The sequence below is a fragment of the Balaenoptera ricei genome, chromosome 12 (assembly GCF_028023285.1).
Source record: "Balaenoptera ricei isolate mBalRic1 chromosome 12, mBalRic1.hap2, whole genome shotgun sequence".
NCBI lineage: Eukaryota > Metazoa > Chordata > Mammalia > Artiodactyla > Balaenopteridae > Balaenoptera > Balaenoptera ricei.
In genome coordinates, this window is record NC_082650.1 from 33,532,900 (window position 1) to 33,545,819 (window position 12,920).

Consider the following 12,920-nt stretch of genomic DNA (forward strand, 5'->3'; position numbering starts at 1 on the left):
TTTCAAATGACGACTCCATAACTCTTTGTTGCCATAGTGGATAACTTTTCTCTTTAGAACAGTGGGTCTCAATCCTGATGGCACTTCAGAATTGCCTGGGAAGCTTTTTAAAAATCTTCATGCTTAGGCTATCAGAATCGCTGGACCAGGCACCAGTTCTTTGAAAGCTTGCCTGGTAATTACAAAATGGAGCCAGAGCTGAGAACTGCTTGCTCTAGAATGAAGTCGTGTGGACAAATTGGGTCAAGCAACTGGCCAGTGATGAAATGCTAAGAGTGTGTTAGCCATCTCCTTGATTAGAAAGAGCACCTCCTTTTCCCCTGTGGATAACACTGTCAGAGATGATTATTCTTCTTTTGCTAAAATTACCACTGTGAGGAAAATCTATTCCTTTAAATGTTCAGCATTATTAGACTACAACTATTTCTACTGAAGGTGGCAAATGAAACGTTTCCTTAAGCTGATGAATAAAATCTAGGCCTGTCTTCTCACAGATCCCTTTGAAGATGATTGAAATAGTGGGTAAAAGAAGGACAAAACACAGCAAGTTTTTAGGAAATTAATTTGTTAGGTTAAATTGCAACTCAAAAAGACCCAATGGTGTATGCCTTTTAAGTTTCAGCTTTGTTGTTTCCTGATAGGTAAAAACTGCATTTCAGCATTATTCCTCTGTGATTTTCCTCTGTAAATTGTGATAGTCACTGGAAACTTAAAGAGTCCAGAGCCTCAATACTGTAGTATCAAATGTGTGCTAAATTGTCATTCTGGAGCTTGGTTCTGGTGTCTCCCCAAAGCCTATAAATCATCATCAAACAAGCAAGTCAAGTAATTAAGCTCTCTGGCCTGAATCTGATCTATACTTTCCACCTTAAGCCTAAAAAGGTATCCATTCATGTGGCTAGTTAAATCCTCCAATAATGAATCTGGATCAGGGAAATGATTTGCTAATGCTTTTCGCAAACACGGGGAAAGGGAGCTCATTTCCTCCCATCACACACCCCAAACCCACTGTGTTTTCAGTGGCCACGACAGAAAGCCAAAGCTGACATACATGGAAAAAGAATGACAGAAGTATTAACAGGAGTTAGTAAGAAAAGTGTTGCGTTCACAAATTACATCTGAGCTCTTCTTGAGATGACTCCAGGGCATGTTGCAAATTCAACAATTTATGATCAGTTGCCTTTTATCCTTAAAATCACGCAAAACAAGCAATTTTTTAGAATGCAGTAAATGGTTTAATATTTATGGACTTGAGAAAGAACTTGAATTAAAATTCAGTCTGGGATCTGAATTAGCACCATCAGAATATAGAAGGAATTTAATATGCATGCACAAATTAGTTTTAATAACATACATAAGTAAAATACATTTGTTTTACTTGATACGGTTGTTTTGGAGGACCTTCTTGGTGTTGAACTTATTTTTATTAGTTGGCTGGGCATGATACAGGTTGAACACCCCTTAGTTCCAGGGCCTTGGCAAAATTCACCTCCAATGGCTTTCCCGTGCCTTTGGTGAGCCTTAGGGATCGGATGCAACCTCGGAAACGAATGTTGGTTGTCAGGCCAAACTGGTTGAGGCCCTCTGAAAAACCAAGCAAGGAGGGCTCAGTTTTGAAATTCAGCTACTATGTTAAGAGCATGCTTCAAAGTCAGCTGTTAGCTTAAGATGCAATTGGAATGCTATTTTATGTAAAGTTAGTGATTTTGTTCTTAGCTTTACTAACAGTTAAACTGGTAGAGAAACATCAACTTTTTTATAGTTATGTATTATGAAATATGGAGACATCTACAATTACACATTTGAAGACATCAAAGAATTTGGTTTGGAAGGGACAAGTTTACAGTTGTGAATTAAAATTATTAAATTTTATTTAATGAACCAAAGTGACTGATCAAATACTTTAAGTACTGAATTAGGACATGGACTTTTAATGGTGACTTTATTACTTTCTTCCATTGTAAAGATAAATCCCAAATGGTTAAGTTTGTTGTGAACTCACACAAAATCTTTCTCTTCTTAAGGAGAGAGTCCCTTCTTTTAGCAGGACTACTAGGTGCTAAGATCCCATTTCGTAGACAGACTGTAAATGGCGAAGTATATTATCTCCTTCATAATACCTTGGGGTTTATCCTGATTGAAGCAGAAGGAGATATTTTCTTTTTTTTTTTTGTCTCCGAAAAAAAATATTTTTTTTTTTTGGCTGCGCCATGAGGCATGCAGGATCTTAGTTCTCCGACCCACCAGGGATCGAATCCATGCTCTCTACAGTGGAAGCACGGAGTCCTAACCACTGGACGGCCAGGGAATTCCCAGAAGGAGATATTTTCAAAAACCCAGGAGCAATTTTGGAAAGAGGAACTCAGAATTGGTCCCCATGACTTCTATATCTTTTCCATCATCAACTGCTGCTGAATATACATTTTGCTTGTTTTGTTAAGGAGACGAGCTCTATATAAATGGGGACAAAGGTTTCTCTTGCCAAAATACTGAAAGACCATTCCAGGAGTCTGCGTTATTACAGTATTTATTAAGAGGCTCTTGGCTTACTTCTTATCAAATTGGGCACTCTTGTTTATAGGCACTTTAGGTAACTCTCTGTGGTTCACATGCTATATTTAATGTGCTGGAGCGGTATTTTTGAATGCAGATTTATTGCTTGGGTTTCTTTGTAATATAAACTCTATAATAGCCTAAAGGGGAAATTAGCTATGTTTAACCCAATGATTTCCAGAACTTGAGGAAATAAGTTCCATAACATTTTATGATTCCTCTGGTATATTAATTTTTAAAAAATGAGAAAGAACACCAATTCTGGCCCTGATTGCTGTTAAATGCCTCAAATCTTTTATAAGCCAAATTCATTTCCTCTAGCCTCCATCTCCCCACGAATGAAATTTTGGAGGCAATCATGAAAAGTTCAGTCCCATGAGGTTTATATAAGTAAAATGCTCATTTTACACACTAGAAATGTCAGATAATGTATTATTTATTGGAGCAGATTCTAAAGCTAGGAAGCAAGTTTACTTAAGCACACATTCTTGGACGTATTTATAGAATATAAATGTGTTCAAAACCACTAACAAAACAGAGCAAAGATATTCTTGATGGGGTAGGCAACACTCACCTGGGAACCCTCCAACAAACACGGGGTCATTTGTATCAGCGGATGTAGATGCTAGATTTGGGCTCTGGGCTTCCACCTGGTTCCCATCTACTGTCAGCTCGATTCGGTGCTTGACCTTGTTGGCCGTGACTTTATGCCACTGTCCATCACACAGATACCCTGGGATCCCAGCATCATAGACAGCAGTGAATCGGCCGGCGCCATTGTCCACATGAAACATAAGCTAGAAAGCAGGACATTGAACAGCCACAGATGGTTTCATTGGAAGGGTGTCATGGTGGTTCACAAAGTAAAAATTATCTCTAGGAAAGTCATTAGCTGAAATAGTTTAAAATGAATGTAACTTAGGCATATTAAATTAAAAAAAAAAAACTTGACAGAAATTAAAATGCAGATTTAATAACCAGGAGTCACAAATTATGCTCTTTACTTTCGGACATTGTTGGGAGCAATAGGCAAGACGTATGAGGCTGGTAATAACTAACTCTGCTTTCAGAAAATGTGAAATACAATTTGAGGCCAGGTGACAAAAAAGGATGTAGTATACACTGGGAAAAATTCTACCACAGATCTTTTCAGAGTGTGGGAGTTCTTAGGAATCTGGTTTACAAATTCATTTGAAAGGATAATTTTTTTTTAAAATTTAAGATTTTGAGTTTTAATTGTATGTTTTTTCCTTCACGGAATCTATTTTATATATAGGATTGAGAGTACATTTTGGGGCAAGTTTCATGTCACAGTTACCAAAGCCTTTGAGCCAGAAGGCCAGTTCAGTTCTTAACAATGAAGAACTTAGACTAGGAGTTCTTGTCTAAATGAGAAAAATCTGTTTTTAGTAACGCAGAATGGGCCCTGAAACTTGAGATTGCAGAATTCTTTTGAAGCTGATGAAGAAAAGAAACATACTGAAACATTAAAAACAGTCAGTTTGGCAAAACATTTGACAAGGTAAAAGAAAAGAAATCGGGGTTTAAAAAAGAAGATTAAAAGTGCAAGTAAATAGGTGAAAAGTTTGTAAACTATACAGTGATGTAAATATTAGTTAAGATTGTACTATATTCGGTGAAATCTGTAACAAGGGAATTTGGCATATAAGAAGAGCTTGGTGAGAAATCCATATGCACTGTGATGGAACCTGACACCCTGACAAGTTGCAGGGAACTGTGCTTATAATCAGGTGACGAGCTACACTGACAAGATGCAGTGAAACTGTGTGTTGAAAATCTGGCAAAACTCTTAAGTGTTGCTTATTCCCCCTTTTTGTCTCTGTGCTCCTGGATCTTTTTGCTTTACTGCCTTTGAGGATGGTTTGAAGACTGAGAGGAAGGAGGGAAGAGGATAAGGAAAGCGTATTGTAGGTCAGTGTGTGGTTTTTCTTCTTGGGAGGCAAAGGCACCCTAGGAGTGGAAATGTGAACAGAGCTGAAGTATGATTCCTGTTGAAAAGGCAGATAGGAAACTTGTGAAATTTCTTGCTTTGCCGTCCTCTTTTTATCTGTGCCCTATAGTACAAAGTACATGAAAACTGGTTATCTCACTGCTGGTTGCCGCTCATAAGCAAGTAGGGACAGAAAAGGCAGTTAGAATTAGATTATCCATTGTGAGCAAACTGGCACAATACTTTATATTCTACTAATATAACTTTATTATAAATTTGTTCTATTGTGCAATGGTATGTGGATGCTTTTAAATAAATTGAGAAATCAATATGTCAGCTAGACATCTTCATTTCTGAGAGGTGCCTACCCTGTTATAAGAGGCAAAGACTGATTTTAGACAACCTAAGCCCTTTTTTTCCCACTGGAATTGATAGTTTCATAGAGCATGGATTCATAAAGAGGAGAATAACTTTACTTTTAGCCACGTAGTAACTAGCTTGAGATCCAAAACCACTTTAGGCCATTATTAGCACAGTTGGCTTACCGTAGAATTAGCACATTTAAAGTTTACACTGGTCTACGAATAAGTGTGTTGAAAACACACAAGAATTGAGATAATCCAGAAGGATGAAAAGATACAATCTAGCTTTCTCCCAACAAAGACAAGAGCAAGGCTTCAAAACAGAGCAGACGTAGAGAATGGACTTGAGGACACGGGGAGGGGGAAGGGTAAGCTGGGACGAAGTGAGAGTAGCACTGACATGTATACACTACCAAATGTAAGATAGATAGCTAGTGGGAAGCAGCCGCATAGCACAGGGAGATCAGCTCGGTGCTTTGTGACCACCTAGAGGGGTGGGATAGGGAGAGTGGGAGAGAGACGCAAGAGGGAGGAGATATGGGGATATATGTACACATATAGCTGATTCACTTTGTTATAAAGCAGAAACTAACACAACATTGTAAAGCAATTATACTCCAATAAAGATGTTAAAAAAAAAATAGAGCTTTCTACATGGAAACGACAGTATCGTGAAGAGAGCAGAAATATTTAGACAGCTGATGCCCACCTTTTCAGCAATCATTTCAATACCCATTCCATCCATTTTCTGGCTGCTGATTCCCAGAAGAACTCCAGTGGTTCTAGTTGTGCGGAATTCAAATTCTACAAGAAGGTCCAATCCTACTTTGAACCCATCAACTGTAAAATGAAAACATTTTTAAAAAATTGTGGATTAGAGTTTAGGAATTGTTAATTCAAATTTGTACAATGCAATGGTTTTATTAGCTTTCAATTCATGTGTTAGACAACTATAAGTTCCAGACTTTCATATGGCCTACACCTCCACCATTTATAGTTATTGCTTATTTTCTTGGCTGCCTTCTTTCCTAGAATATAAATTCTGTGAGGGCAAGGACTTTGTCTATATTGCTCACCGTTTTATTCTTGGGCTTACCAAAGTATTTGACACATGGTGGAGGTTGAATATATATTTGTTGAATGAATGAATGAATGAATGAATGAACGCAGACTAAGATTGACTCAAAGAATCTCACGGCCAGGTGTGCTTGTCAGAAGTCTTGCTGCTGGATGAAGTCAAGCATTTCAATGATTATTCAGTAAAATTTTACTGGGGCACTCTAAATGGTACCACGATGATCTGAAAGGGCTCAAATATCCCCAAACATTTTATTTATAAAGAAAGGAATTACAAATACAATTTTGAAGGATAAGATTCTGGGACATAAATAGACTTTTCTAGTTCATCAAGTTAAGTCTTTTCTCTATAATTTTCCATATTTGATTCATTGGTTTACTTAATCTTATAGCAAGTATTTAAGACATGCTTCTTAGAAACAAAGTGCTCCATTAAGATCAGGCTAGTCTAGACCTGCATGAAATATTAGAGGAAAACTCATAGAAATTTTTTCCAGGTCTCCTATTTATTAAGCACGAAATAAATGCTATGTGTAACCACAACTATCTCCAATGAAGGGAGGCAGCTGTTATGTGAAAGACTTTTTTTTTTCTACTGAGAACCTTGATGAGTTTGAATGGACAAAGACGGGCTTAGGGCAGATTTTAAGAATAAAGGGTAGAAGAAGCTGGAGTTTTCTGCAAAATAAAACAATGATTTTGTTTCTGTTCCTGAAAGGAGGATAAGGAAAAGAGAGAAATAACATGAAGCCATTCAGCAGAGGATAGGGGGAGTGAAGAAGCTATTAAACCCCCAGAAACTGGGTAGCTGGAAAGCTTTTAAGCACAAAGGTGTCAAAGGTTTAAATTGAAGTTGTATATTTTCCAGTAATGTAACCTCCTCTGACCACCCAAGTCTTACATAGATTGTATTACACTGTGTGTTGAGGTGATGGCAGGAGTTATTGGAAACTGGGGAAGTGGCTAATTTTCTGGTCCAGTTTGATCTCGAACCAAAAGAGCCCAGGCAGGATGGTAAGTTAATCTGTTAACTGCAGAAGTTGAAGCTGAAGCTTGCCATCAATTTGACGAAGCTAATGCCAGCTATCTGAATTTGCAGAAAACTTGAGAAAAGCTTTGGGCTTTCACAGAACATGGAATTTGGGGTTCAACATAACCTCCAACATTTCAATATTTAACATATCCTGTGTTTCTCTGTTTTCTGCTTCTGCACAGGGGAAATTTCCCACGTATCCCCTGTTGGAGGGCCCTGCTCTTCCGTCTCCAACCTTTGCATGTGTGTTCAGCTCATCTTTTAAACCTACCTCAAATGTCAATTCCTCCATAAAACCCTTCCTGATTTCCCCAAATTAATGTTTCCTTAAAATATCCACAGAAACTTGCTTGTGTGTCTTCTACAGTTTCTAGTTATTTTTTACTTGTCTTCTTGTGATTTCTGAGCATAAAGAATCTTATCTATCGATAGCATGTTCTTGAAGGAAGGAGATGACATCTTATTTACTTCTGTTTCCCATGTTAACTTCTACATATTATGTACTCATTAATTTTTTTCTAACGAGCAAATGCATGTTCCTATGGTAACCATAGGACTGATTCTATCTTAAAGTATGTTAATGTCAGATTTTTTTGTTATTATGTACAAGTTATTTCATATTTTTCTTTCCAAATTGTACATTCACTGTCAGTGATCCAGACCTGCACTGAAAATGCTCACTGGAACGGGGGAGATACTAAAAGAAAGTCAGGGAAAGGTGCCAGTCATCATTACCATCAGCAAGAAATGGGCACCAGTATGTGTGCATTGTGTGTGTGAGGGGAGAGTATGAAATGGAAACTTGCAAGGAATTGAACAGAGGAAGAAAGGAAAATGCTACCTCATCTCCAGAAAGAAAGGTAGATGGGGAAATATGGAAAGTAGATACATTACATAATATAAACTATGAGCCTTCTTGCAGAATTACATTTATTTTGCTATTATCGATCTCCAGGGAAGGAGATGGAATAAACTCGCCAAATAGCCTTTTACTTTATTTCTTCTATGAGTTCTTATCAGAATCGGACACATTAATCTTTAAGAGGCATTTTTTATTACTTCTAAAAGTTTTTATTTCTGGTTTAAACAAAGGATGCTAGTTTCAGACCCCAGGGACTTTTATTTTCCCACACAAACAAGAAGTCAATATTTGGACTTAGTTAATATTCAACAGAAAGGACATGGAAGCACCTCACCTGCTTTGGCAAAACCCGTTCCATCAAAATATGTTCCTTTCTGAGCATTTGCAAAACACGTCCCGACACGGTAGCTGGAGGTTGGCTGTTCAAGATCAGCAGGGGCTTCTGCCACCTGAAGATTCCTGATGCAGCCATCAATGCTGTAGGTCACCTAAATATTCAGGTCAGAAGAAACACATATCGGGTTTTACCAGAAGTTTGCCTTTATGTGGAATGCAATCATTGGTAGGGTGTTCTGTGTGTATAAACATCTGCCGATTGTCCTAGGCCATCTCCAGAACTGCCCGGATTGGCACCATCACCCCAGGCTTCAGAGCACGGGTGCAGAGAATCCGGTGTTGTGCTTCGCAGCTAAGACAGCGGTCCCCATCCCCCAGGCAGCAGACTGGCCTGTTAGGAACCGGGCCGCCCAGCAGGAGATGAGGGGTGGGTGAACGAGTGAAGCTTCATCTGTATTTACAGCCGGTCCCCATCGCTCGCATTACCACCTGAGCTCCGCCTCCTGTCAGCATTATGGTGAGTTGTATAATTATTTCATTATATATTACAATGTAATAATAATAGAAATAAAGTGCACAATAAATGTAATGCGCTTGAATCACCCCCAAACCATCTCCCCTGCCCCACGGTCCGTGGAAAAATTGTCTTCCACAAAACTGGTCCCTGGTGCCAAAAAGGTTGGGGACCACTGAACTAGGATGTATCTAGCCTGGAATATGATTGTTTTGATATTCTAAATACTGCACACTACGTCTCTAGTGGGACCACTGGTTTGACAGAACTCTGGGCCCCCTATGGAAATTGTAACATTTAATTAGTCTCTTATGCTTCTATTTCATGTTTCTAGTAACAGTTTATTAACCTTACTATATATACATTTTTTTTGCAATCTATGTTCAAATTCTACTTGAAAAGATAATTAGGTTTGGTTCAGTGCTTCTTCCTTATGAAAATCTAAGGAAAGCAGTGGATACTTTCCTAAGAAAATGCACATACACATGAAACTTGAAAGCTTGCATGAAACATTCAAAGTTTAGGGACTTTAGAAATAAATCAGTCATACTCTGCTTCATTATATTTCATCTGGGTTAAGGCATGCAAGTTAGTCACTCTTGCCACTCTCTGTTCAGAGACTCTCATTTTGATTGACCTGCGTAGCATAGCCAATAGCTATGAAGGGGAAGTAATACTCCACAAGAGGAGCCAAATACTGTGAATTGTAACCATCATGAACAATTGTCTTTGATGAAGAACAACTCTACATCATCACGTGTTCTAATTTGAGCATAGAAATGAATCACACTTGTGTGTAGTGCATTTTCTAAAAACACTAATCCCCTGTGCTCCTTAAAAGAATGCTTTCCAAAGCCAACCAGGACACATGGTCTGACAAAAAATTATTTTGTGAATACTGATTTGCAAAATTTGTGAGGACTTTACATTCTGACTCCAGTTCTGGATAACAGTACTCTAGATCAGGGATCCCCAATCCCCACGGTACTGGTCCGTGGCCTGTTAGGAACTGGGCCGCACAGCAGGAGGTGAGGGGTGGGAGAGTGAGTGAAGCTTCATCTGTATTTACAGCCACTCCCCATCGCTTGCATTTCTGCCTGAGCTCCGCCTCCTGTCAAGTCAGTGGTGGCATTAGATTCTCATAGGAGTGTGAACCCTACCGAACTGCACATGCAGGGGATCTGGGTTGCGTGCTCCTTATGAGAATCTAATGCCTGATGATCTGAGGTGGAGCTGAGGCGGTGACGCTAGCACTGGGGAGCGGCTGCAAATACAGGTTATCATTAGCAGAGAGGTTTGAATGCACAGAGACCATAATAAATCAGTTGCTTGCAGACTCATATCAAAACCCTATCAGTGAGTGGCAAGTGACAATGAAGCTGCATCTTACGGAGTAGACTGGACATAAGCAACACACTTCGGGTGTCACTGTCTCCCATCACCCCCAGACGGGACCATCTAGTTGCAGGAAAACAAGCTCAGGGCTCCCACTGATTCTGCATTATGGTGAGTTGTATAATTATTTCATTATATATTACAATGTAACAATAATAGAAATAAAGTGCACAATAAATGTAATGCACTTGAATCATCCCAAAACCACCCTGTGCCACTCCACCTCCCCGCACTGGGTCTGTGGGAAAACTGTCTTCCACAAAACAGGTCCCTGGTGCCAAAAAGGTTGGGGATCACTGCTCTAGATACTGCATCTCTCAATATTTGCTAAATCTCTAGTCCTGAAACAGTATCATCATTATCATCTTCCTTGTTGTCTTAGTGCTTTCTTTTTTTTTTTTTTGAGACAACTTTTTATTTTTTTTTATTGAAGTATAGTTGACTTACAATGTGTTAATTTTTGCTGGACAGCAAAGTGATTCAGTTATACATATATATACATTATTTTTCATATTCTTTTCCATGATGGTGTATCACAGGATACTGAATATAGTGCCCTGTGCTGTACAGTAGTAACTTGTTTTTATTTATTTATTTATTTATTTATTATTATTTTTTAATCATCACTGTATACATGTCAATCCCAATCGCCCAATTCAGCACACCACCATCCCCACCCCACCGCAGTTTTCCCCCGTTGGTGTCCATACGTTTGTTCTCTACATCTGTGTCTCAACTTCTGCCCTGCAAACTGGTTCATCTGTACCATTTTTCTAGGTTCCACATACATGTGTTAATATACGATAATTGTTTTTCTCTTTCTGACTTACTTCACTCTGTATGACAGTCTCTAGATCCATCCACGTCTCAACTAATGACTCAATTTCGTTCCTTTTTATGGCTGAGTAATATTCCACTGTATATATGTACCACAACTTCTTTATCCATTCGTCTGTCAATGGGCATTTAGGTTGCTTCCATGACCTGGCTATTGTAAATAGTGCTGCAATGAATATTGGGGTGCATGTGTCTTTTTGAATTACGGTTTTCTCTGGGTATATGCCCAGTAGTGGGATTGCTGGATCATATGGTAATTCTATTTTTAGTTCTTTAAGGAACCACCATATTGTTCTCCATAGTGGCTGTATCAATTTACATTCCCATCAACAGTGCAAGAGGGTTCCCTTTTCTCCACAGCCTCTCCAGCATTTGTTGTTTGTAGATTTTCTGATGATGCCCATTCTAACTGGTGTGAGGTGATACCTCATTGTAGTTTTGATTTCCATTTCTCTAATAATTAGTGATGTTGAGCAGCTTTTCATGTGCTTCTTGGCCATCTGTATGTCTTCTTTGGAGAAATGTCTATTTAGGTCTTCTGCCCATTTTTGGATTGGGTTGTTTGTTTCTTTAATATTGAGCTGAATGAGCTGTTTATATATTTTGAAGATTAATCCTTTGTCCATTGATTCGTTTGCAAATATTTTCTCCCATTCTGAGGGTTGTCTTTTCGTCTTGTTTATGGTTTCCTTTGCTGTGCAAAAGCTTTGAAGTTTCATTAGGTCCCATTTGTTTATTTTTGTTTTTATTTCCATTACTCTAGGAGGTGGATCAAAAAAGATCTTGCTGTGATTTATGTCAAAGAGTGTTCTTCCTATGTTTTCCTCTAAGAGTTTTATAGTGTCCGGTCTTACATTTAGGTCTTGAATCCATTTTGAGTTTATTTTTGTGTATGGTGTTAGGAAGTATTCTAATTTCATTCTTTTAAATGTAGCTGTCCAGTTTTCCCAGCACCACTTATTGAAGAGACTGTCTTCTCCATTGTATATCTTTGCCTCCTTTGTCATAGATTAGTTGACCATAGGTGCATGGGTTTATCTCTGGGCTTTCTATCTTGTTCCATTGATCTATGTTTCTGTTTTTGTGCCAGTACCATATTGTCTTGATTACTGTAGCTTTGTAGTATAGTCTGAAGTCAGGGAGTCTGATTCCTCCAGCTCCATTTTTTCCCTCAAGACTGCTTTGGCTATTCAGGGTCTTTTGTGTCTCCATACAAATTTTAAGATGATTTGTTCTAGTTCTGTAAAAAAATGCCATTGGTAATTTGATAGGGATTGCTTTGAATCTGTAGATTGCTATGGTTAGTATAGTCATTTTCACAATATTGATTCTTCCAATCCAAGAACATGGTATGTCTCTCCATCTGTTTGTATCATCTTTAATTTCTTTCATCAGTGTCTTATAGTTTTCTGCATACAGGTCTTTTGTCTCCCTAGGTAGGTTTATTCCTAGGTATTTTATTCTTTTTGTTGCAATGGTAAATGGGAGTGTTTCCATAATTTCTCTTTCAGATTTTTCACCATTAGTGTATAAGAATGCAAGAGATTTCTGTGCATTAATTTTGTGTCCTGCAACTTTACCAAATTCATTGATTAGCTCTAGTAGTTTTCTGGTGGCAGTTTTAGGATTCTCTATGTATAGTATCATGTCATCTGCAAACAGTGACAGTTTTACTTCTTCTTTTCCGATTTGGATTCCTTTTATTTCTTTTTCTTCTCTGATTGCCATGGCTAGGACTTCCAAAACTATGTTGAATAATAGTGGTGAGAGTGGACATCCTTGTCTCGTTCCTGATCTTAGAGGAAATGCTTTCAGGTTTTCACCATTGAGAATGATGTTTGCTGTGGGTTTGTCGTACATGGCCTTTATTATGTTGAGGTAGGTTCCCTCTATGCCCACTTTCTGGAGAGTTTCTATCATAAATGGGTGTTGAATTTTGTCAAAAGCTTTTTCTACATCTATTGAGATGATCATATGGTTTTTATTCTTCAATTTGTTAA

General features: G+C 38.3%; 1 protein-coding gene across 1 annotated transcript in view; it reads right to left on the minus strand.

The window, feature by feature from the left end:
* Positions 1-1,212: 1,212 nt before the first annotated feature.
* The window catches only part of LAMA2 (laminin subunit alpha 2), a 623,785-nt gene continuing 612,077 nt past the window's right edge, over positions 1,213-12,920 (minus strand). The window contains exons 62-65 of the mRNA XM_059941243.1: positions 8,173-8,326; positions 5,576-5,706; positions 3,128-3,350; positions 1,213-1,584 (exon numbers count right to left, since the gene is read on the minus strand). Of these exons, the coding sequence (XP_059797226.1) occupies positions 1,427-1,584; positions 3,128-3,350; positions 5,576-5,706; positions 8,173-8,326 (666 nt within the window). The 3' untranslated portion in view covers positions 1,213-1,426. The remainder of the gene's footprint in view (positions 1,585-3,127; positions 3,351-5,575; positions 5,707-8,172; positions 8,327-12,920) is intronic.